The following is a 26,403-nucleotide window of genomic DNA, read 5'->3' on the forward strand; positions in this document are numbered from 1 at the left end:
ACAGGTGTTCAGATACTCGATTTAGGCAGTATATTAGATTATCAGATGTCAGATATCTTTTGTTTGTATTATAAACCCCAAAAGAGTACTATCTCAAATTAGTGATTCTCAGCTGGGTGTAGTTTTACATCCCTATCCCCGGGATATTGAGCATTGTCTGGAGACACTGTGGGTTGTTACAGCTGAGGGCGGGGCGGTATGCTACTGGCATCTAGTGTGTAGAGGTCAGAGATACTACAAAGCATCCTGTAATGCCTAGCAAAACTCCCCACAACAAAGAATATCCAGCCCAAAATGTGAGTAGTGTTGCTGTTGATAAAACCTGCCTCCTTAAAAACTTTGATAAGACTCTATGCTTCTTCAAGGGCTGACGTTTGCTTGTTGTAATCCCAAACTTTGGATGTTATTCCAGGTTTAATCCTAAAACTTAAAGCTAATACTGCAAACATATGGAAGGACCTGATGATTGAAAGCAGAATAAAAGGTTTTTTATAAATATCTACATATTTTAAACACTTAGTTAAAACACTCTACATTACTGAAGGTTACAGAGAAATAAAAAAATAACAAGCTCTCTGGATAACATTTTACTTTGTGTTTGATAATAATGTTCTGTTGTGTTAAACTATAGAAAGGTGATAGTGTACAAAAATGTTGTTATGTTTTTAAATGATTAGATTTAAAATGAACTGTTTTTAAGTTTGTGGGGGTTTTTTTTTTTTGGTATTTGTTGGGGTTTTTTTTGTTTGTTTTTAAGTAGACTCCATGCCCAACGTGGGGCTTAAACTCTCAGCCCTGAGATTAAGAGTGGCATGCTCTACAGACAAAGCCAGCCAAGTGCCCAAAGTTGTTTTTTTGTGTTTTTGTTTTGTTTTGTGTTTTGTTTTGTTTTTTCTTATTTTTATGTGGGAGCTTTTAGTAAATATGACTTTGTCATTACATTGGCAAGATTTGCTCCAGATTTTTGAGATTTATTCATAAATACTTTGAATATTTAAATTGAGGAAATGGTATGCTTTTTATGGGTATTCTTGATTTTTTTCACCCTTGTTATTTTGCTGAAATAAAGTTGTAGTATATATTTTTTCTTCTTGCCTCATCTTCTGTTGTAATAGCACAAGCAGGCTTGTGCTGTGAAGTAAAGCAGCAGCATTTTGCCTCAGCATGTTTAGACAAAATTTTCTCCACCATGAAACTAAGTGGCTGCCTGGCAATCAGCCTTGAAGGTTACTGATTGTGCATTTTTCTTTTTTCCTTTGTAATTAAATAATTATAAATACAAATAATGCTAATCTAAGAATTTTAATTATACTTGAAAGTAGTTATATTAATTGCTATTGTTTTCCAAATTCATATGTACCATGACCTTTAGTTTTCGGTCATTTGGATGTCTTGTAGTAAGTAGGTCATTTTCTTTTCTCTTTAATGGTCTTGATATTAGGAAGTTAGGGCATTATAAAGTCTAGCACTTGTTGAGGAACTCAGAACACCAGGTTTATAGAGAAAGTTGAATAACGTACCATCTTGGGACAGGATTCCTACTACAGTTGAGCTATGAAGGATCTTTTTGAAAATTCATTGTTTCAGAACAGGAGCTCTAATTAGGTTATTAACAATTGATAATGTTGCCAAAGTAATTGTAGGTTATGTGAATTTCTTGCTGAGTTTTGCTTCATAGAGAAGTTAATACTTTTATTTATTTTTTATATTGAATGAACTTTTTAGATAGGGAATCTTTCTTTGCCTCTAATACGTGTATGTGACTATATATTGTAATTTTGTAAGAGTTTGTGTAAGGGAGTACAAATATATATTAACCACCTATGAAAGTGAAAACTCCTAACACCAGTGGAGAAAACATTTTTATTTATATCTTATTAAATCTCATTGAACGACTGATTGACATCATTTAGTTGTTGGTTACTGTTGGGTTTGATTGTTTCTGATCCTCACTTAAGATGATGTGGCTAACATAGACAGTAAGTGTGTAATACAACTTTTTTTAAAGGGTGAAGTTGAACAAATCGCTATGATGAAACCAAAAGGCCAGACTGAACATGATGAGGGTATGCTTGAATACTTAGAAGATATCATTGGTTGCGGACGGCTAAATGAGCCTATTAAAATCTTGTGTCGGCGAGTTGAAATATTAAATGAACACAGAGGAGAGAAGGTGAGTTTTCTGAGACTTATCTTGCAAATCAGACTGTTTATTGAACAGGTTTTGTTGAGTCAAATACTAAATTTAGAATTATTGAAGAAATCTGCTGTTTAGATTGCTCATTTAAATGCCAAAAAGAAATCTAAAATTCAGTGTTTTATTAATATTGTTGATGTTTTTGTCCAATGTGGGTATATTTGAAACTGAAGCTATACATATAAAGCATACTTGAATAATCTGTACACACTAAATTTTTATAGTTAAACAGAGTTAAGCTGGTGGAAAAGGAAAAGGATGCCTTAGAAGGAGAGAAAAACATTGCCATTGAATTTCTTACCTTGGAAAATGAAATATTTAGAAAAAAGAACCATGTCTGTCAGTATTACATGTAAGTACATTAATTTATCAGTTCTTATTTCTAACATTAAGCTGTCTTTCCTATAGTTAAGAAAAAGATAAAAAAAATTCTAAGAACTTTTATGTAATTCATTAAATTAGGGTCTTTTACCATATTATTAAAGTTGATTATTTTTATTTCATTTTAATTCTAATATTATTTTATTAATTTCAGGTATACACTGTAGTGATTCAACAATTTTACATTTAGTACTCATAAGTATACTTTTAATCCCCTTAGCCTCTTAGGCTCATCCTGTCACCTACCTTCCCTCTGGGTAACCATCAGTTTGTTCTCTGTAGTTAAGAATCTCTTTTCTTGGTTTGTCTTTTGTTCTTTGATCCTTTTGTTTTATTTTTTGAATTCCACATACTTGTGAAATCATATGGTGTTTGTCTTTCTCTGACTTATTTCACTTAATATTATACTTTCTAGATCCATCCATATTACAAATGTTACGATTTCATTCTTTTCTTATGGTTGTGTGTTTATATACCACTTTTTTTTTTTTTTTAAAGCGTATGAGAGAGAGTATGTGCAGGGCAGCAGAGGGGGAGGGAGACGCAGACTTCCCCTTCCTTCTCCTCCACCGCAGGGAGCCCGGGACATTCTCAATCCCAGGACCCTAGAATTAAGACCTGAGTCCAAAGCAGACATTTAACCAACCTGCACCACCCAGGCATCCGGTACCACATCTTCTTTATCCATTCATCTTTTGATGGACATTTGGGCTATTTTCGTATCTGGCTATTGTAAATGCTGCAGTAAACATAGGGGTGCCTATTTCTTTTCAAATTAGTGGTTTCATATACTTTGGATAAATTCTAGTAGTGGAATAACTGAATCATATAGTGATTCTGTTTTTTACTTTCTTTCCCCATATTTGGGAAGTTTTCAGCATTATTTCTTAAGATAAAATTTCCGCCCCCATTTCTTTCTTCTGAGATCCCTGTAATGCGAATGTTATTACGCTTGATGGTGTTGCTGAGTTCCCACTCTGCATTTTTATTTTTTTCCTCCTTTTCAACTTGATTGCTTTCCATTACCCTGTCCTCCAGGTCACTGATCCTTTCTTTTGTTTTCTTCTGTTCTATTTATTCCTTCTAGTGTATTTTTAATATGAGTTGTTGAGTTCATCTCTGGTTGGTGGTTTTCTATGTTTTTTGTTTCTTTGTTGAGTGTCTCAATGAGGTCCTCCGCTCATAATTCCAGCTAGGATCTTTATGACCATTACTTTATCAGACATACTGCTTATCTCTATTTTGTTAGGTCTCTTGTGATTTTTGTCCTTTCATTTGAGACATATTTCCGTGTTTTCTCATTTTGTCCAACTCTGGTTTTCTGTGTGTTAGGAAAGTCAGTCTCCTGCTCTTGAAAGTAGTGGCTTCATAAAGAGGTGCTATAGTGCCCTGCATTGCAGTGTTTTCTGTTCACCAGAACTTGCCACTGCAGGAATATCTGTTATGTGTTTGTTGCATGTGCCCCACTGATGTGGCTAAGCTGCATTTGCCTTCAGCGTTGTCTGCAATAGTCTCTCTGCCTTTTGGGCAGGTTTGTTCCCTCTGTTGTTAGTGAGCTAGTCTGGGGCCACTTTGAGCTTGAATTTAATCAGACTAGGCATTTGCCAGAGATACAATAGCACCGAACTACAGGACACTTTCCCTGTTGTCCGTTGAGAAGCTTCTATTGGTAAGCAGGGTCTGCAGCCAGACCAGGTGTCTGCTCCCAGCCCACTGCTGGGGTTTAGTCAGTCTTCGCCTCTCCCCAGGGCAGGTGTCACTTTGGAGCAGTTCTGGTTCCTGTCTGTGCTGCTTGCACATTGCCAGGCTTATGGCACCACTTTGGGTGGGCTCTGGCCAAGGGCATTTTATTAGAGGGGGCAGGATTTCAGGAGAATTGGGGGAGGGTGCAAGCTCTTAGCAAGATAAGTGGAGGGTATTGGCATTGCACTTGTTCATGCAGCTATCTGTGTATCTAGGCTGGGAGATAGAGGAAGGAAATGGCTCCTGCTAGCTCCTTTGTTTCTGGGAGAATCTTCTAAAGCTGTCTGCCCTTCCAGTCCAGCACTTGCTCTGAGATTAGTAAATAAATTTCTTTCACATAAACCCCAGTTTTCAAACTGCTGCTTCTATGCTCTATCTCCACTGGCTTTTTGTGCTGTCTCTTTAAGGGTCAGGTTTCCGTATCCTCTCACCCTCTCCTCTCTTCCTGTTGATATTTGAAGTTAAGATGTGACACCCCACTGATTATCAGAACTGTCATAATTAGGCCCCCCTAGTTTTCAAAGCCAAATGTTACAGGGATTCCTCTTCCCCATACCTGGGATTCTTGATGTGTCTGTTTCCCTCCCTTTTTTTATGCTTGTGGCACCTCTCCCTCCCAAGAATAGTGCCTTGGGTCTCTGTAGTCCCAAGCCTGTCTCCGCCTTTCCTACCATTTTCAGTGTGGCTGGCCTCTTTACATGTAGCTCTGGAGAGTGCTCTGCCAGTCTTCATCATTTTCTGGGTTTAAACTGATGTGGATGTTACCCATTATATCCTTGGGATGAGGTGAACTTAGGATCTTCCTATTGTCCTACCTACCCCTGAAGTCCTCAAAGTTGACTTTTAAGAATCCTACTTTTAGTTGGGAGATGGGTTCACCAGTGTTTGTTAACATACTTAATAATTCTACATATGTATTCTCTATAATTCATAATAATATATATGTATAATAATTATACATGTAATTATTATATATATATAATTCATGTAATAGCCAGCCTAATTGTGTCTATATGGAACCTATTTTGTCCTTAATTCTAGCTTTGACCCTCAGGTCTATCCTCCAGTGCTCCCTGTCTCTCCCCTTCCCCTAGCCCTAAGTAATGGTAAATTGACTGCAGCTAAGAATACTTTAGACACAGGGCGCTTGGGTGGCTCAGTCAGATGGGCGTCTGCCTTCAGCTCATGTCCTGATCCCAGGGTCCTGGGATGGAGGCCCACATTAGGCTCCCTGCTCAGTAGGGAGTCTTCCCCTCCCCCCTGCTCATTTTTTCTCTCTCTCTCTCCTTCAAATAAAATCTTTAAAAAAAAAAAAAAAAAAAGAATACTTTAAAAACAACTGGTTTTACCAGAAGTAGTTACACAGTTTTAGAAATGGCATTTTGGGTTCTCTGATTTTTTTTTTTCTTTCTTTCTAGTTACGATCTGCAGAAACGAATTGCTGAAATGGAAACTCAAAGGGAAAAAATTCATGAAGATACCAGAGAAATTAATGAGAAGAGCAGTATACTATCAAATGAAATGAAAGCTAAGAATAAAGCTGTAAAAGATGTAGAGAAGTAATAATCTTTTGGAAAGTGTTAAAAGTATTTGGGTTGAGTTCTTGTTTTTAAGTGTGTGTTCATACATAATCTTACTGCCAGCACATAAGTGTAATGCTTTTGCCAGCATATAAAATGGTTTCCTTTTCCAAACAGAAAATAAACTTAATTGCCCTGCATCCGATTGATTATTACAAATTCAATGTCCAACTCTGGTATTAAAATAGCAGAGGATGCTGCCCCCTAGTGGCAGAACACAACTCAAACCATCATAGCGAAAATCAGCATCTAATCTGACATGTTAGTTGTCTAAAGAATAAACAGTCCACTAATCTAGTTGAGGTAGAATTAGGTTACTCTAGATAGTTTTGGTTTTTTGTTTTTTGTTTTTTGTTTTTTTTTTTTAAGTTTTATCATGATCTTTCTCTGTCAGTATTTGGTAACACCAGTATCTCTTACCCATGTGATTTTTTTTTTTCCTTTAAAATGAACTTCACCTAAGTTTATGGTTAACTCTTTCTATACCTTGACATTATAGTCACTGGAAAATGTATTTCCTAGCTAGCTTAGAAGGACAAAGCAGCTCTCATAATCATATCTTAATGGCTTCTTCAAATTAAGTGGGAGGTGCAGTTTGAAAATGGATTGCTGTAGGATCTTCCACCTCGTATGAGTCTGGACGTGTTTACAGTAGCAGTGTCCCAGCAGGGCATATAACATGGCTTTAAATGAATATCCAAAATAGTGACATAATTCTCTTTCCTTGCTAGGAAACTGAATAAAATAACAAAATTTATTGAGGAAAACAAAGAAAAATTTACACAGCTGGATTTGGAAGATGTTCAAGTTCAGGAAAAATTAAAACATGCTTCAAGTAAAGCCAAGAAACTGGAGAAACAACTTCAGAAAGACAAAGAAAAGGTAGGTTTTCAAAGAATCTGAATATCAGATCTAATTTTCAATATTTTTCGTAGATGTACCAGTCCTTATTTTTAAGAGAATGAGTTGGGATTCTGAATAATAACTGTTTCAGGATTTTTTTTCTCTAAAAGTAAATCATAGCATTCATTGGCTTTGAGTTTAGAGCTTATTTTTCTGTGGCTTACACTATTAGGGAAATAGTTACCAAAATAGCAGTTCTATTTGATCACAAAATAGTTTTCTTTTTCTTAGGGTAACAGTTTAAAGAGATGTTTTTGTTATATATTTTGGACTTATAAAAATATTACCTGCCTCCAACAAAAATCAAGTTGAAAATATCAGAGTAGGAGTTCCCTCTTGAAAAGAAAAGAAGGGAAAGCTCAAAATCTACAAGGAGCTGAGTAGCTGTTCTAAAACTTTAAAAACAATGAAGTTTGAAGCAGTTTTTTAGGAGTCCCTAATAATCAGTTGGGAGTCTTTCATTGTATTTTTCCAAATACATTTGTTTACAAAATATTTTATGCTCAGCATGAGAATAACTCTTGGGTGAATCAGTGTTTGAGGGTCATCATTTTGGGAAATACTGAACTAATACTGGGTTATCAGGATAAACAAAAACATGGATTTGAGAGTAACCCTTAAATTACAACTAAGCCAGCTGTAACTTAGAGAAGTATTAGCTTTTAGTCAAAATATGTCAGTAAATGGTTATTATCAAAGGTATTAATGGAATAAGATATTAGTCCTACATGGTAACTTTGGAAGGGTATCATGAAAGATTTTAAGATTTCAGGGAGGCCAGGGGTATAAAAGTAATCTGTGGTAAATTGCAATATTCTGTGAGGGACAGTCTGGGAATTCCATATAGTCTGAGTGTATTAATTGGTGAAAAAGGGTAATTACAGCCTGAAAATGGAGCAGAAGGAAGAAAGACCTAATGGCCAGCAAGGGAGGATTTTCTTCCTTAACAAATGAGGAATTCATAGAATTAGCTTTTCTATTAAACTGAGAACACAGAAATGCAATAAATGGTTAAAGTATTTGCTAAAGCTAGCTAATTCAAGTCTGATTTACAGAGGAAACCACAAAGACTTAGAGGACCCTGAGAAATAGTTTTAAATAAGTCAAATATTGATGATATTAGTCTAAAGGCATATGCTCCAATAAGTTTATTTTACCATCTTAGGTTGAAGAATTTAAAAGTATACCTGCCAAGAGTGAGAAGATCATAACTGAAACAACAGCTCGAAGCAGTGCTCTAGAGAAGGAAAAAGAGAAAGAAGAAGACAAATTAAAAGAAGTTATGGATAGCCTTAAACAGGAAACACAGGGGCTTCAGAAGGAAAAAGAGGTAAGATTCTTTATCAGTTGATATTTATTTTGGTGAGGTTTTTTTTTTTTAACTTAATGTTTTTGCATAATAATAAAAACTGAACTGCTAGAATAATTTTGGACTTCTAATATCTAATGTTTCTAAAAACAGCCTAGACTCTTTTCCCTTTTTGTTTTCTACTTTCCCATTTTTAAAAAAGTTAACTAAATGAGAATTTATGGTGATGGCAAGAAATGCGTGATGTCAAATACTTTGTTATATATGTCATTCTTTTAAGTTTGCTAATTTCATCAGATAGTCTTTTTCTTCTTCTAAGTTACCAAGAAAATAATTTAATAGGTTAGTACCTATAAAAACATGGAAACACACTAACCACAGGTTGATACTTACCTTTTTTTTTCTTTTCCTGTTAACACTTGTATAATACTTTGAAACCATGGCCCTTGAGTCAGTTCTTGGTTGAAATCCTACTTCATTCATTTATTATCTCTGATCTTGCATGGGTTATGTCTCCAAGTGCTCTTCTCAGAATGGAAGAAAATACTAACCATCTTGTGAATCTTCGTGAAAATAAAATGTACATATTCTCACATAAAGTACCTAGAAATAATAAACATTAGCTATTTTGCACCTTATTAATGAGAGTGAGGTGGTCATATTGATATCTTATCTGCCCAACAAGAGTATATATAAAGCACAGAGTTTAGCTGTCTTTGTTTATATTCACAACCTTTGACAAAACTGAGTAGAAATTAGTAATTGAGTTGAATTGACTTATGTTATATAAGTAAATTCATATAGATATGTAAGGCTTACATACATAAGTTATAGACTTCTGTGCAAACTTTGTATATCTCTGTAAAGTTTTCTTGGGTTTTGTGTTTTTTTTAAATTAAAGATTTAGTAGATCTGTTTTAGAATAGAGGCGTGTTCTAATGCTGCACTATAAACTTTTACAAGTAGGATGCCAAAGTGTTAAAATGGCAGTAGATAATGCAGTAGCTTTTATGATATAGTACTTTATGGATACAGATTTTCACATTTGCTCATCTAATGCATATTGAGTATTTCTCTGTGTCTTGGCACCATGAGTTAATGACAAAGCCAGGACATATATCCAAGTTTCTTCATTCCTCAACATAATATAGTAGCTGAAAACAGAGGTTCTACCATTTAAGACTGATTGTATGACTTGGAGCAAAGTATTTAAACTGACCTCATTTTCCTCAAAATGAACATTGATAGTACCTCATGAAATCATTATGTTAAAGAATTCATACATAACATTCATAATAGGCCTAGAACATCATGAGCAGTGTGTATATATGTTAGTGTGCATGATTTTCACCATCAGACATTTAAACTGATGATCTGATGACTTTGCACATAACCCCTGGTCCTGGGCCTTTTCCCTTATGTGTGAAAGGGAAGGATTGAGCTTTTGTAAGGGCCTTTCATTTGCCATTATTCTAATATATAGATCCTTTCTACACAGTCAGTTATAGTAGCCCATAATTTCTGTTCACTTGTCAAATAATAACTGGTATTGAGGATTACCTGGCCTACCCTCTAAAATTTACAAAGATTCTCAATATAAATATACTTGAGGAAACTTTCTGCTCAATAGTCCTTATTCCTTACCATTTCAGATAAAGTAGTGTAGAAAGACCATGGATCTAGAGTTTAGACTTGGGTTTTTCTTTGGACCACTCTTTTTTTGTTGTTTTAATTTCCACAATGAGCATATTTACATCTAGTCCATTAAGCCCTTGTGAAATTAGTTGGGAAGAGACTTTGTGTATAGTGAACATTGGCCACTAGGCAAAAACTACTAGTCTAATTCCAACTGTAAAAATTATTTTTTTGTATTATGTTTATAGAATCTCTAAAGGCAAAGTCAACATGTATGGTTTCCATTTCAAAAGCTTAGCTTTGAAAATGTATTTCGGATTTAATGGAGTCCATCATATTTTAACAGAGTCGAGAGAAAGAACTTATGGGTTTCAGCAAATTGGTAAATGAAGCTCGTTCAAAGATGGATGTTGCCCAATCAGAACTTGATATCTATCTCAGTCGTCATAATACTGCAGTGTCTCAATTAAGTAAGGCCAAGGAAGCTCTAATTACAGCTTCTGAGACTCTCAAAGAGAGGAAAGCTGCAATCAGAGAAATAGAAGCAAGACTCCCTCAGTCTGAACTGGAATTAAAGGAGGTAAATCTTTGCTTCTGTATTTCATCTGAAATATTATTTATCAACACTTGTTATCAATTCATACATTATATATATTTTTTCTAATTTAAACATCTGAAGTGACTGATATATTTAGATTTACTTTTTTCATTTAGTGTAATCTTCCCCAAAAGAATGGAGTTAGTTGTGAATTGAGTCTATCAAGGAACTCTATTCTCCCCCGAAGTGTCAAACAATAGATAACACTGCCACTGCCACCATTATTTCCCACAGAAATAAAAGGAAGTTTGTGTTTCCCTAAATCTAAATGTAGACAACTTACGCAGGGATAAATGAAAAACCTAAATAGATGGTTTCTATATTCATTCTTACATATATCTTAGTATATTTTTTCTGATTTTGAACTTAAGTATATAGTTCTGTTGTCGTTGTTGGGACTGTATACTGTTTTAAACAAATTAAGATATCTAACTTAGCTCTTTATTAGGTTCCCCTCCTTATCCTTGAGTGAACTAGGTCTCTAAGGAATTTCACAGCTTTAATTTGGAGACCCTCATTGGGTAAGATGGCAATAGAAAATGCTGTTTGAAGTTGAATTATACTGAAAACCTTTTTATTTTAGTAAATGTACACCATTTGGTCATCAGGGAATTTCATGGCCAGTTAGAATTAAAATGTAAAATTATATCCAGTGACCACTTCTGTCTTGTTGGTGATTCATTTTATTTGGGGATAAATTATATTTGTAACTTGAGCTTTTACTTGACACCATGACTAATAATAGAGGTAATATTTTAAAGCCGGGAGATAGGGAGAATGTCAGGGGAAAAGTGGCTGCTCTAACTTAAGAGATTGAGAAACAGAGATTGGGGTTTTGTATCCATGTGTATGGTTCCTCTTGTTGGCATCCTGACATTTTTGTATAGCAGTAGTACTGTTCATTTACCATGTTCCCTTTCAAAACTGCATTTGGGGGCAGTTGGATGGGCTCAGTCAGTTGGGCATCCAACTCTTGGTTTCAGCTCAGTTGTGATCTCATGGATCATGGCATAGAACCCCAAGTGGGAGGGGGAGATCCACACTCAGCAGGCAGTCTGCTTGAAGATTCTCTCCCTCTGTCCTACCCACCACCCCCCCAGCCATTCATGGGACATGTTCTCCCTCTCTAAAATAATCTTTTTTTAAAGGGCTGTGGTTTTTTAAAAACAAACAAAAAAAACACCACATATATAATAAATATAAAAATCTGTCATTATTTAGAATGCAAAGCACAGTATAACCATAGTCCTGTCCACTAACCTGTTTTCTGGGTCCTGTACCAAGGTCCATTTTTAATTAGTGTGGACATTAAAAATTAAGATACACTGGGGCACCTGGGTGGCTCAGTCGGTTAAGTGTCTGCCTTCAGCTCAGGTCATGATCCCAGCGTCCTGGGACTGAGTCCCTCATTGGGCTGTCTGCTCAGTGGGGAGTCTGCCTCTCCCTCTGACCCTCCCCTTTCTCATGGTTTCTCTCTCGCTCTCAAATATATAAAATAATTTTTTAAAATGTTAAAGAATTAAGACACACTTTTGCATAGCTGTGTGGTGCCAAGCTGGGATTTCCACAGCCATAGCTCAACTAATTCTGTCAGTCAGTGTACTACCAGAACCATACTACACTCACGTTCCTTATTATTGACTCAAATAATTTTATGTTCCTTTAAAATGAAAACTCATCCATATTTTCAAACCTAGCCTCAACAGTTGCAAGATGGAAGTTTAGTTCTGGTTCAAGTGTTTATTATTGGTCTTTCCTTTTTTTTATGAGACATTACAACTAATTCTGTGCTATGGTTGGGCAGATGCTTCTAGGATTCATTTTCTTCACTTTACACTTTTAGAAAGAAAAAGAACTTCAAAAACTTACACAAGAAGAAATAAAATTTAAAAGTTTGGTTCGTGATCTTTTTCAAAAAGTTGAAGAAGCAAAGAGTTCCTTAGCAATGAATCGAAGTAGGGGGAAAGTCCTTGATGCAATAATTCAAGAAAAAAAATCTGGCAGGATTCCAGGAATATATGGAAGATTGGTAAAGTAGATTTATTTGGCAATGACTATATATTTTTCTTAAAGACATTGTAAATAATTTTCTTCCATTGACTTAAAGAACTGTAATGCTAAGTTACTGTACATGAAATAACATTTATTTTAGTTTTAAAAGACATTGATTTTTAAACACTTTGCTCTTCAGGCTTGATAAAATTCTTTTGTAGTATGGATTATCTCATGGGTTATGGGTATGATTAAAAGTAAGTTTTCTTTTTTAGTTTCAGATAGCTATCATTTTCTTACCAAGAAAAAAACTAGGTAGTTGTGATAAGGAAATTTAACAAAACCACTTCATTCTTTTTTTAATAAACAGGAATTTGATAAATTTTGTGTTTTATACCATTTTACTGAAGGGTGTGGCTAGAATGTAGGGAAATGAACAAGGGGTAATATAGAAACCCAGGATTATCAGTAGTGAAGACCATTACTACCCCTGAACTTGAAGAGGGAAGGGAACTATAGTCATGGCTAGAGGCTGACAGGAGGGAATGGGGGAAATATTTCAGCCCCTTTCATCTCTGCCATGCCATCTCAAGCTGATACCTCACATTCTCTAAAGCTAGAGAACTAAGGGTACCAATTAGTGCAGTTCCTGAGTCAACCTTCCAGAGAAGTAAGCAGAAAAAGAATGATTCATAAGGGCAAATGAAAATTACCCAGCGTGGTTACTTCCATGTCTTTGTGTCAGGTGACTTCCACCTGATTTTCTTGGGAGATAATCTGACTCTATTCTTTTGCTCTCATGGAAAAGTCTAGTCTGTGGACGCTGCTTAATGGCTGATTAATAGATATGTAGGCAAATGTGTTTCATCAGGACTTAAATAATCTTAGCTGGCTTTCAATAATTAAAAATTTTATTATTTTAGCATTTATTTTGTTTATGCCATAGTACTTTTAAGGTTGAAAGATTTTAAACTCTTCACATTATTTTCATGCAACAAACAGTGCTTTTCGTTTGTGTTCATTAAAAATTCAAATTATGCATATCCAAATTTTTTTGAAGGTACATTAAAAACTAATTGATTTTGCAGAAGGGGAAGGTTGAGAAGAACACATATTTTTCATTGTGTACCCTTTTTATATTATTTATACCATACATAAGTAGTTTTTCAAGTAAAAGTAATGAAAGGTCTGTAGAAATTGTGATGATCCTGTGCCTAATTTCCTACTGATTATGCGTTGATTTTTTTCCCTTCCTCTTAATTATTAGGGGGATTTAGGAGCAATTGATGAAAAATATGATGTTGCTATTTCCTCCTGTTGTCATGCATTAGACTACATTGTTGTTGATTCTATTGATACAGCCCAAGATTGTGTGAACTTCCTTAAAAGACAAAATATTGGAGTTGCAACCTTTATAGGTTTGGATAAGGTGGGTATTCATAATAAGCTACCTATAATTACCTGTAATTTAATTTTAAAGTGAAAACTACTTTTTGGTTTTTGAACCCTAGTTTTCTGTATAGTTATTTAGTGAACACCCGAAATATTTTGAGGATTATTTTAGGCCCTAGGGACATATGGTTATAGGAAAAAACCTTGTAATGCCTCCCCTGAAGGAATATATATTCCAATATTAGAGTGACTGGTAGCTCTTTTTAATTTCCATTGTCAGTAACTACTTTAAAAAAAACAAAACCGAAAACCTTTTATGGAGATAAAATTCACATATCATAAAATTTAACCATTTTAAAGTATAGAGTTCAGTGGGTTTTTGTGTACTTATAAGGTTGTTAAACCATGACCACTAATTCCAGGATATTTTCCTCTCTCCAAAAAAAAAAAAAAAAAAAAAGACTACTCATTCATAGTTACCCACCCCCCACAACTTAAAATCTGCTTTTTTATTTACCTGTTCTGGGTGTTTTGTATAAATGGAATCATTCAATATATAGGTTTTTGTGTGTGGTTTAGTTTAGGTTTTCAAAATTTATCCATGTTGTAGGATACATCAACAGTTCATTCCTTTTTATTGCCAAGCTGTTCTATTCTGTGGATGTGCCACCTTTTGTTTGTCCATTCATCAGTGATGAACATTTGTGTTTTTTCCATGTTTTGACTGTATGGGTAATGCTGCCATGAACATTTATATGCAGATTTTTGTGCAGACCCATGTTTTTTAGCTCTTTGGTTAATACCTAGGATTAAGAATTGCTGGGTTATTTGTTAACTGTTTAACTTTTTGAGGAACTGACAAATTTTCCCACTGCTGCTGTACCATGTACTACCCATAATGTATAAAGCTTTCAGTTTATTTAATAGTCTCCATACCCTGTATGAAGCCCAAACATGGGGCTTAACTCCCGACTCAGAGATCAAAACCTGAACTGAGAGCAAGAATTGAACACTGCGCCCCCAGTCACCCTTCTCTTTGTGTTTTGATTTGCATTTCCTGATTGCTTAATGTTAAATATTTTTTCATGTGCTAATTTATCTTCTTTGGAGAACTATTCAAATCCTTTGCCCATTTGTTCACTGGTATATTTGTCTTACTAAGTTGTAAGAGTCTTTTTTTCTGTATTTTGGGTCCAAATCTCTTGTCAGATGTATGATTTGCAAAGGTTTTCTCCCATTCTGTAGGTTGTCTTCACTTTCTTGATGGTTTCTTCTGAAGCATAATTTTTAAAAATTTTGATAAATTTTTAATATGGTTTCTTGTGTTTTGTGTGTCATACCTGAAATTACTACTAATCCAAGGGCATGGTGGTTGACCTTCTGTTTTCTTCTGTGAGTTTTATAGCTTTAGTTTTTACATTTAGGTTTTTAATCCATTTTAATTTTATAATACTGTGTTAAAGGGTCTAACTCTACTCTTGTATGTGAATGTCCAGTTGTTCCAGCACCATTTGTTGGAAAGACTATTCTTTCCCCATTGAATTTACTTGACATCCTTGTCAAAAATCAACTGACCATAAATGTAAGGGTTTATTTTTGGACTCTTCATTTATCTGTATGTCTGTCCTTGCATTAGGACTGTCTTAATTACTATAGTTTTGTAAAAAAAGTTTGAAATCAAGAGTCCTCTAATTTTGTTCCTTTGTTTGTTTCTTTCTTTCTTTGTTTATTTATTTATTTATTTGAGAGAGAGAGAGCATGAGAGGGGAGGTCAGAGAGAGAAGCAGACTCCCCGCGGAGCTGGGAGCCTGATGTGGGACTCAATTTCAGGACTCCGGGATCATGACCGGGATCAGTCACTCAACCAACTGAGCCACCCAGGCGCCCCTTTGTTTCTTTCTTAAGTAGGCTCCACCTCCAGCATGGAGCCTAATGCAAGGCTGGAACTCACAACCCTGAGATCAAGAGCTGGATTCTTAACCAACTGAGCCTCCCAGGCACCCCGAATTTTGTTCTTTGATATCAAGATTGTTTTGGCTATTCTGAGTCCCTATAATTTCCATATGAATTTTGTCAGTTTCAGGGTGGGGGAGGAGAAGGTAACTGGGATTTTGATGCAGGTTGCATTGAATCCGTAGATCAATTTGTGTAGTATTGCCATCATAATAATTTTAAACCTTAACAGTCCAGGAACTGGGGATGTCTTCCATTTTTTTAGGTCTGAATCTATACCATAATATTTTATAGCCTTTACTGTACACTTTTTCTTTTTTTTTTTTTTTTTTGTTAAATTCCTGTTTTGGAGGTTTTCTCTCTTTAATATGACCTTACAAATGGAATTTTTAAATCTCATTTTTAGGTTATTCATTACTGGTGTATAGAAATACAATTAATTTTTGTATATTGGTTTGCTGAAATACTAGGTTTAATAGTTTCGTGTGTGTGTATTCCATAAGATTTTATATATCATCAGTGAATAGAATTTTACAGTAACTCTTTTCCAATAATAGTAGAATAATACTCAGTTATGCAGATACTCAGAACCTTGTATACATGATCTTACCTGATACAAATATATGTATATTATTTACATAAATGATACCTGAAATGAAACTTTTTTTTTTTAACTTTTAGATGACAGTGTGGGCAAATAAAATGACCAAAATTCAAACTCCTGAAAATACTCCTCGGTTATTTGATTTAGTAAAAGTAAAAGATGAGAAAATTCGCCAGGCTTTTTACTTTGCTTTACGGGATACCTTAGTTGCTGACAATTTAGACCAAGCCACAAGAGTAGCATATCAAAAAGATAGAAGATGGAGAGTGGTGACATTACAGGGGCAAATCATAGAACAGTCAGGTAATAATCATCTTTTTTCCTGGCATTGAGTTTATTTAATCTTGTTGGGGGAGACAACTAAGTCTGACTTCTGTTCTATAGGTACAATGACCGGTGGTGGAAGCAAAGTAATGAAAGGAAGGATGGGTTCATCAGTTGTTGTCGAAATCTCGGAAGAAGAGGTCAGCATATATAAAATTATAGTCAGACCTTTATTTAAGCTTATTGATATGTAACATACATACTATAAAATTCAGCCTAAGCGTACTCAAATTTTAAGTTAACAGATTGAATTTTGTATAAATGACATAAGCTTTGGGAATTTTTTAAAATATAAAACCCTCTAAAGCTCTAAAAATAAAACATGTTAATTAGAAAATATATGCTCCACATATGTATCTTTCTAGTATTACATTTGGATCATATGGATATTTCATAATTTAACCACTCATTTGACATTTAATGTTTTTCCACATATAATTATTGTTGCAGTGTGTAATTGTTTTTTCTATTTCAAAAAAATTTAACTATAGCAAAGACTTCTGATGCATATTTTCAGATTTTATTTCAGAATATTTTAACATGACCAAAAGTATATGAGAATGTTAAAATGTCTAGAAAAAACTTCTGTGTTCCATCATCCCCTTGGAACACTATACTTTTTTATTCCTTAAAAACATATACTTCAATGTCCTGGATACCGACCTTTTTCCAAAAAGGTGTATCTTGGGTTTTATTTGTTTGTTTTTCTCATATTTTGAAATAGTTGCTATGCTTCCACTTAAAAATTTTCATGATGTAATAGGTAACTATACACCACTTAAAATGTGATACAGAAATCAGTTCGACCCGTCTCCTAAGCTTTAGGATTGTGAATTGGAACTGGATTTTTGGTTTTATTCTAGTCTTTAAAATCACAAGTTTCAGTTTTCTTCATTCATTGGTTGATTTGGCTGCTAATCTGAAATGACTCATGGAGTAAACTTATTTCTCTGGTATTCTTTGTAGGTAAATAGGATGGAATCACAGTTGCAGAGACACTCTCAAAAAGCAATGCAAATCCAGGAGGAAAAAGTGCAACTGGAAGAAGCAGTAGTTGAGTTAAGGCATAATGAACAAGAAATGAGGAATACCCTAGAAAAATTTACTGCAAGCATCCAGGTACTCTTTTGTCAATATTAGCTAAAACTGTTAGAATTCAGTAATATTTGGCAGAACCATTTTGTTGTTTGCTTATAATTTTAGAATATAAGGGAGGAGAGTGGGTCTCTAGATGGAAATCCTGTGTCTTGATTTCGTTTCCCTTAGTACTAACCACAGCTATTCTTGGCTTCCGTTTATACTTAATGGAGTCTTCCTTTAACATCTATGTGAGCCTTTATGTTCATTCTCTTTTCAAAGAAGAGTGCTTTTTAATTATGAAAAGCAGTGCATACCCACTATTTAAAAAAAAAGAAAAAAGTGGTTTGCAGAAAATACACAGATTATCACCCTTAATTTTTATGTATATCCTTGAACTTTTTAATATATTTGGTCTTTGTGTTTGTTTATGCATATATCCATATTTACCATAGATTTTTAATGAGTCATACTAACTTTTCATAGTAAATTGTGGTTTTCTTTCCAAACCAGTGTAAATTTACTTTGTTTACAGCTGCATTTGAGCATTTCGTTTGTATCACAATTTGATAAATCTTTTCCATGTCATGAATATTGCTGTGTTTAAAATACCCTTGACAGGTGCACCTAGCTGGCTCAGTCAGTGGAACCTGAGACTCTTGATCTCAGGGTTGTGAGTTCAAGCCCCAGGTTGGGTCTAACGATTACTTAAAATCTTCAAAATAAATAAATAATGCTTTTTAGGTATATCTTTATACATTCATCCAATTATTAGGTTACATTCCTAAAATTACTACCCACTATGGGTACAGTGTTTCAGGCATTATTGTATATGTAAAATTGTTCTCAAAATGATGGTTCTGATTCATTTAACTTTTAATAACATATAGGTAATTGTTTTTCCAAGCCTGAACACTAGGTGTAGTCTCCAGTATATTTTAAGTTAGTATTTTCTTAAAGATTTTAAGTGTCTTTATTTCTTTTAAACTATTTAAGGCAAATGTTATTAGTTAAAATATTGACATAATGTTAAAACATTTCTGTAGCGTTTATCAGAGCAAGAAGAATATTTGAATGTCCAAGTTAAGGAACTTGAAGCTAATGTACTTGCTACAGCCCCTGACAAAAAAAAGCAGAAATTACTAGAAGAAAATGTTAGTGTTTTCAAAACAGGTATGTTTAAAGTTACTTGCTTGCTCATACGTGCTTTTTTTTTTTTTTTTTTTTTTTGAGATTGTTAAAAATAAGCTTTTAATGTTTGAAGTGTTTAATGTAGCAGTTTATAGAATAAAAATAGCAGTCACATACTTCTGTGCAAGTCACGTCTCTGTTTCATGGTTTCTATTCTTTTGTACTTAAAAGGTTATAAACTAAGTACTATTAAGTACTTCATTTGATAAGAAAACTTAAGCACAGAATGGATTATGGTTGGTTTTTGGTTTTTTGGGTTTTTTTAAGATTTTATTTATTTATTTGACAGAGAAAGTGAGCATGAGAAGAGGGAGGGTTCAGAGGGAGAAGCAAGCAGACTCCCTGCCAAGCAGGGAGCCTGATGTGGGACTCCGTCCTGGGACTCCAGGATCATGACCTGAGCTGAAGGCAGTCACTTAACCAAGTGACACATCTAGGCACCCCAGAATCGTTTATATAATTTGCCTAAGGTCATACAGCATGTGGTGATAGAGGAATTGAGGACCAAGGCAGTCTGATTCCAGAACCCATGCTCCTAATCTTATACTTAATATATTTGGCCCAGAGAGAGAAAGAGAGCAAGCAGGAGCCGGGGGGAGGTAGAGAGAGGCAGGTTCTCCCTGCTAAGCAAAGAGCCACATGCGGGATTCAAAGCCAGAACTGGGATCGTGACCTGAGCTGAAGGCAAATGCTTAACCCACTGAGACACCCAGGTGTCCCCAAAGCAGACTTTTAACTGCCTCTTTCCTATCATTCCCATTTCCCGGTTATCTCCCCTTTCTTGGTCTCTGAACCTTGGATCAAGATGCCCCTCTCTTCAGCACCTCTACATTTTCCTACTCCCTTCCTTGTTAATCTGAGTGCCTTTTCCTGCAAGCAGTTCTAGATTTCCAAGGGAGTACAATGAGATGGCTTTGGGAGGCTTCTGTGGTCCTACTAAGCCCCGTGGCATTTTATTTATTTATTTATTTTAAGATTAATGTATTTAAGAGATAGAGCAAGCTGAGGGTGGGAGGGAGAGGGAGAGAATCTGTAAGCAAACTCTGCTCTGAGTTTGGAGCCAGAGGCCTAATGGAAACAAAGAGCTGGTCATTCACCCAGGTGCCCTGCCCCATGGCATTCTTTAATAGAGATGACATGCTTTTTTTTTTTTTTTTTTTTTAAGATTTTATTTATTTCCTTGACAGAGATCACAAGTAGGCAGAGAGAGAGGAAGGAGGTAGGCAGGCTCCCTGCCAAGCAGAGCCCGATGTGGGGCTCGATCCCAGAACCCTGGAATCATGACCTAAGCCGAAGGCAGAGGCTTTAATCCACTGAGCCACCCAGACGCCCCTTTTTCTTGGTTTTATATGGTTTCTAAAAGCAGCTTCAGGGGGCGCCTGGGTGGCTCAGTGGTTAAGCCTCTGCCTTTGGCTCAAGTCATGCCTCTGTCTGTCAAGTAAATAAATAAAATCTTTAAAAATAAATAAAAGCCCTGGTCACCTAATGCCACTTCCCTGTACATCACTCTCCAGTGGCTACTTTTCTTGGAGAGAAAAGTTGCAAAGATTTTTTAAAAGATCCTGAGCACATGAAGCCATTAATAAATGAGTGGCTTGGCGTGCCTGGGTGGCTGAGTAGGTTAAAGCCTCTGCCTTTGGCTCAGGTCGTGATCCCGGAGGCCTGCGATCGAGCCCTGCATCGGGCTTTCTGCTCAGTGGGAAGCCTACTTCCCCCCCCCCCGCCCCTACTTGTGATCTCTTGTCAAATTAAATAAATAAATAATTGATTTTTTAAAAAGAAGAAATGAGTGGCTTATGCTATGGCTAAGCCAGAGAATTTAACCATGTGTGGTTATAATACCATTTGTTTTGACATAGTGTGTTCTGGGTTTTTTTGAGATACACTTTTCCCCAAATGTCTAAAATTTTGCATGCATCAGGTTAAGTTTTATGACTGACAAAATTTACATCTAGTAAGTGATAGTGAACCTTAGAAACGTGAATTGAGCTCTTCTTTTTATTTCAGAATATGACAACGTGGCTGAGAGAGCTGGAAAAGTAGAAGCTGAGGTTAAAAGATTACACAATATTATTGTAGAAATCAATAACCATAAACTCAAGGCCCAGCAAGACAAACTTGATAAAATAAATAAGCAATTAGATGAATGTGCTTCTGCTATTACTAAAGCCCAAGTAGCAATCAAGACTGCTGACAGGTAGAGTATGTATGCTAACCCTAACCAGTTTTCTTCCTGCTTCCATATTGGAAAAGCTTGGAAAGTATGCTATTACTTATTAATCCTATCTAACATGTTTTTATCTAATAAGACTTTAGTAAAGGGAAACCTTTAAACATTAATGATGACCATGGGGGTGGGGTGTGTGTTAAGTGGTGAACCGGTATATGCCTTGGCAAAGTATAGCTCTGTAACTCCACTTGTGTGCACCTAAAAATCTGTTTTATTTCTCTGGCATAGAGTAGTTTGATGGTTATTAAATAGATCTAGGAGAATTAGCAAAATTGTCTTGGTAACTTAGTTTTTAGTTAATTGGATTACTCCATTGTCTTAACCATTCATAGGTCTTGTTTTTAAATCAATTTTTAGAGTATTGGTGTTTCTAGATAATTAAAGCTTAAACATGTTTATAAAATGTTAAAATGTGAATAACTTTTTTATCTTAATAATCAATTTGTTACAATTTTATGTAGTTAAATTACTCCAGTGTTTTTGGCTCAAAGGTAGATAAAGCACTAATAAGCCATTTGTTTCTTAGGAGCAGAAGTTTATCTAAACACATTGGTCAAAGTAGAAGGAACTTTTATTAAGGGGGAAAAAAGTCCTTGTTCCTGTCCTTGGGAAACACACATTGCCCTAACTGGAAGGTATTATCTATTGGAAGGTATAACTTCATGAGTGTAGAGATTTAAGGATCTCCAATCAGATAAGAAAATGACAAGAATATAATACTACAACGGACAACTTTGCTTCATGGTTTAGGTTTCATTAATTTATATTCAGAGTTTAATAAAATATACATCCCAGAAGTGTATGTATAACATAAAAACCATATCAAGGATGGTTCAGAAATCATAAATTGTAAAATCTGTCAATGTCATGAAGTTTTCTGGTAAACTCTCATAAGCAGGAAAACAAATCCCACGTTAGCACATTTTTAATGTATCATTTTGCTTGTTTAGAAATCTTAAAAAAGCACAAGACTCCGTCTTTCGCACAGAGAGAGAAATAAAAGACACTGAGAAAGAAGTAGATGATTTAACAGCAGAACTAAAAAGTCTTGAGGACAAAGCAGCAGAGGTCGTAAAGAACACAAATGCTGCAGAGGTAAGACTTGGAGATGGAAGTGAATGGTATTGGAAGCAATTTAAAGATTTGGATATATGACATCAGTACCTTGACATAGTAAAGACTCAATAGCTTAAAAGTTTTGTAGCTATAACTAACATTTATTTGTACAATAAAGAATAGAGGAGTATTGTAACTTTTCCATAAATAAACTTTTTAAACGGAAGTGGCATAGGGAGAGATTGCTAATTTCTTCATCTCTGTAATGTAAAAATACTGTTCTTTCTTTCCATTTGGGAAGGTCATTATCCATAGTAGTAGTTCTTATTTTTTAGGGGTCCTTACCGGAGATCCAAAAAGAACATCGTAATCTACTTCAAGAACTAAAAATAATTCAAGAAAATGAACATGCTCTTCAAAAAGATGCACTTAGTATTAAGTTGAAACTTGAACAAATAGATGGTCACATTGCTGAACATAATTCGAAAATAAAATATTGGCAAAAAGAGGTAAGATGGTTACCATTTAGTTAAATGTCACTTTAAAAGATCCTTTATGGAAGAGTTGTGTTTCTTGTTTCTATTTTGCATTTTTGAGATGTTGTGATACTTAATCCCCAGAGATAATCATTTCTTAGGTTTACAGGGGATGTAATGAACAAAATAATAGTAATTCCTATATATAGATATATCTGTGTAATGTTTCCACTAGTCAGTATTTTCACCCCAGGGCTGATTCAGAGATTTAACAAAAGACTACTTGAACGTTTTGGAACACTGTAATATTTTTCTTCTTGTCCTTTGAAAAATAATTGCTACAGAAATTAGCCATAAATCCTTAGTATATATTTAGTAGATAAGTAATTTGTCATATAGTGATTTGATTTTTTTTTAAATAATTAGTTCTGTGCCTTCCCTAATGCTCATCTAAATTGAAATTTTAGATTTCAAAAATATCACTGCATCCCATAGAAGACAGTCCTCTTGAAGAGATTGCAGTTTTAACCCCAGAGGATCTTGAAGCAATCAAGAACCCAGATTCTATAACAAATCAAATTGCACTCTTAGAAGCCCAGTGTCATGAAATGAAACCAAACCTTGGTGCCATTGCAGAGTATAAAAAGAAGGTATGAGTAAACTGTTAATGACTTAGAAATTCTTTAGTCCTTAACCTAAATTGTGAATTTTAATTTGTATAATTAGCAGTTTTAACTCTCATTTCAGAAGAGTAACTAAATAGATGTTTTTCTCGTGATTTTTTTTTCATAGGAAGAATTGTATTTACAGCGGGTAGCAGAATTGGACAAAATTACTTGTGAAAGAGATCAGTTTAGACAGGCATATGAAGATCTTCGGAAACAAAGGCTTAATGAATTCATGGCAGGTTTTTATATAATAACAAATAAATTAAAGGAAAATTACCAAATGCTAACTTTGGGAGGTGATGCTGAACTGGAGCTTGTAGACAGCTTGGATCCTTTCTCTGAAGGAATCATGTTCAGGTTTGTAATTATACTGAGTTTTGGATCCTCTTGTTACACATCTCTACGTATTCTCCACAAACTGTCAGTATTTTTTAAGGGTAGGATGTGTAGTTTAGATCTCCAGCTTGTTTTGTTTGATGGTGAGTATTAATTTGTTTACATATTAGCAATTTACAACATAAATTCTGGGCAAGCAGCAAATACTTAATTTTACACGATATTTGTCTAGTTCATCTTTTTAAATATTTGAGCCATTTCAGTTTAACATAAGGATTTAAAGTTGCAAAGCAAAAAAATGCACTGGAAACAGAATAGCAAGAAGTGTTTACTGTCTTGCTGTTTAAATCTTAAAATTTTGGTAGGTGTTCTTATGTGTTCGTTCTCCAATAACATTTTTACAAAATAACCTCAAAAAAGTTTAAATCTGTGAAAAGCCAATTAGAGATTCCCCAGAAAGATAGTAGAAGCCAGTTTTAAATCAAACAAATCATGAAATCTTTAGCTTTGCAAGTTATCTAATAAGAGATTTTCTTTAATACAGTGTTCGACCACCTAAGAAAAGTTGGAAGAAGATCTTCAATCTTTCAGGAGGAGAGAAAACACTTAGTTCATTGGCTTTAGTATTTGCTCTTCACCACTACAAACCTACTCCTCTGTACTTCATGGATGAGATTGATGCAGCCCTTGATTTTAAAAATGTGTCCATTGTCGCATTTTATATATATGTAAGTAATCATTTAGAGGTTTTCATTCTGAGAATTTTATAGGTTCCCTAACAATACACATGGAATTTATTGACTTGAGCTTTTCCCCTATACTCTTAACACAGTGTCTTGTGGCATCCGAGAGACCAAGTCCTTTATTTGAACTAAATATTTCTAATTTGGACAAGTAATGTAAATTAGTAGCAGAAACCCAGCTAGAATCCCTGGTCTCCTTAGATCTTTCCCCCCCGCCCCAGAAGCTTCTAGGCAACCATGCATCCCAAAATAACCAAATTCCTCTCAAATGGCTGTGTCATAAATTACACATGCTATCATTCCTCTTCATCTTAATTATCAAACTAATGTTGAATTTATTGCCCAGCAAAAACATTTCAAGTAAGTTAGATGTTTGTTATGATTTGTTACTAATACTTCTATTTTTTTCTCTCTTTAGGAACAAACAAAAAATGCCCAGTTCATAATAATTTCTCTTCGAAATAACATGTTTGAGATTTCAGACAGACTTATTGGAATTTACAAGACATACAATATAACAAAAAGTGTTGCAGTAAATCCAAAACAAATCGCATCTAAAGGACTTTGTTGAATTAATTTATAGCCAGGATTCTTTAAATTGAATCAGTGAAGATTGAGCATATTGTATTATTGATTTTCTATTTGTAAAGGACTATAAATTATGTAAAATACATATTCCTAAACTGGATCATATAACTGGTTTCTAGTTTATGCTATTAGGAGATAGGTTAAATCATCTAATAAAATATTCTAGGGACACCTGAGTGGCTCGGTTAAGCATCTGCCTTTGGTTAAGCATCTGCCTTTGGCTTGGGTCATTATCCTAGGACCCTAGGATTGAGCCCTGTATCGGGTTCTGCTCACTCAGCAAGGAGTCTGCTTCTCCCTCTGCCTCTCCCTGGCTTGTGTCCTGTCTCTCAAATAAAATCTTTTTTAAAATATTCTATATACCTGCTTCTAGGAGACTAAGAATCTGCCAGTTTTGTAAGCACAGGCTATGGAGAAACTAAGATGCTTGGGAGTGCTAGATGATTTGCCCTTAGTCTGAAGTTACTAACCAACAGAGTTTAAAAGTATGTTAGTTCATGAACAGTAAGTTCTAAACTACATCATGTTACTCAAGATGCACATACCATCATGGATCCCTAATCTACAGTGGAAAAGCCTGCCAACTACTAATGAATAAATTCTTAAGGTATTCTATTTAATTTACTATAACAGTTTGGACAGTCACTGTATTTATTACCCAAACAATGGGAACATTTTTTTAAACAGTTCTGAATTCTACAAGATGAAAATTTAAATATTTTATATGCTTTCCTAACTCATTGTGTTTAAAACTTGCAAGAGGGCCAGTCAGCAAACAGGCAGTATCTGAACATGAGTAAAATACTCATCAGTGAAAAAGGAATAAATATACCCATTATTGTTGCTTCATTTTTTAAAAAAAAGTATGTAGGGGTTAACTTTCTTAGTATAAATGGGAATTGTTTGCCTATCCATCTGCCAGGGCTTTTTCTTTTCTGCATTAGCTCGGTGTCACACTGTAACTGACGTTGGCAACCACTTGGTTTTCAAGAGGAATTCTGGTATTGAATCAAGTCTTTGCCCTAGCTATTTGATTTTGGGATATTGATCCTAAGAAATTAAAACTAAAAGTTATTAGCTCAGTAATCAGCCACTGTTTAGGTATTAAAAGATCCAACAAAGATGGTTTGTGTCATAACAGTCATTAAATATGTAAATACATGAACATGGACTTAAATAAAGCAAGATATGAAACTCTAATATGGTCATTTGTTTTAAATCAAGATATAAGGGAAAAGTAAAAAGAATATAATCAAGTGCTTTTTCATTGGTGAAAATAGTGATGAATTTACGGAACTTAATACTCTAGTACTAAGCTCTACAACATTTTAAGTCTTAAAAAAGAGTTTAGATAATTCCCATTACCCATATGAAAATTCCAGAGCTACTACCCCTGAGTTTGAGCGCCTTATTAAGCCACTCAAATG

At 34.8% G+C, this 26,403-nt stretch overlaps 1 protein-coding gene across 1 annotated transcript in view; it reads left to right on the top strand.

Moving 5' to 3' along the window:
• SMC4 (structural maintenance of chromosomes 4) overlaps window positions 1-25,152 on the top strand; it is a 35,025-nt gene extending 9,873 nt beyond the window's left edge. The window contains exons 6-24 of the mRNA XM_044251702.1: window positions 2,009-2,173; window positions 2,422-2,549; window positions 5,740-5,880; window positions 6,633-6,783; window positions 7,970-8,134; window positions 10,095-10,328; window positions 12,190-12,375; window positions 13,606-13,767; window positions 16,365-16,590; window positions 16,672-16,751; window positions 17,578-17,730; window positions 18,735-18,861; window positions 20,887-21,076; window positions 22,060-22,204; window positions 22,501-22,674; window positions 23,109-23,291; window positions 23,434-23,666; window positions 24,190-24,373; window positions 24,807-25,152. Of these exons, the coding sequence (XP_044107637.1) occupies window positions 2,009-2,173; window positions 2,422-2,549; window positions 5,740-5,880; window positions 6,633-6,783; window positions 7,970-8,134; window positions 10,095-10,328; window positions 12,190-12,375; window positions 13,606-13,767; window positions 16,365-16,590; window positions 16,672-16,751; window positions 17,578-17,730; window positions 18,735-18,861; window positions 20,887-21,076; window positions 22,060-22,204; window positions 22,501-22,674; window positions 23,109-23,291; window positions 23,434-23,666; window positions 24,190-24,373; window positions 24,807-24,959 (3,180 nt within the window). The 3' untranslated portion in view covers window positions 24,960-25,152. The remainder of the gene's footprint in view (window positions 1-2,008; window positions 2,174-2,421; window positions 2,550-5,739; window positions 5,881-6,632; window positions 6,784-7,969; window positions 8,135-10,094; window positions 10,329-12,189; window positions 12,376-13,605; window positions 13,768-16,364; window positions 16,591-16,671; window positions 16,752-17,577; window positions 17,731-18,734; window positions 18,862-20,886; window positions 21,077-22,059; window positions 22,205-22,500; window positions 22,675-23,108; window positions 23,292-23,433; window positions 23,667-24,189; window positions 24,374-24,806) is intronic.
• Window positions 25,153-26,403: the final 1,251 nt, after the last annotated feature.

Source organism: Neovison vison, chromosome 6 (genome assembly GCF_020171115.1).
Source record: "Neovison vison isolate M4711 chromosome 6, ASM_NN_V1, whole genome shotgun sequence".
Classification (NCBI taxonomy): Eukaryota; Metazoa; Chordata; class Mammalia; order Carnivora; family Mustelidae; genus Neogale; species Neogale vison.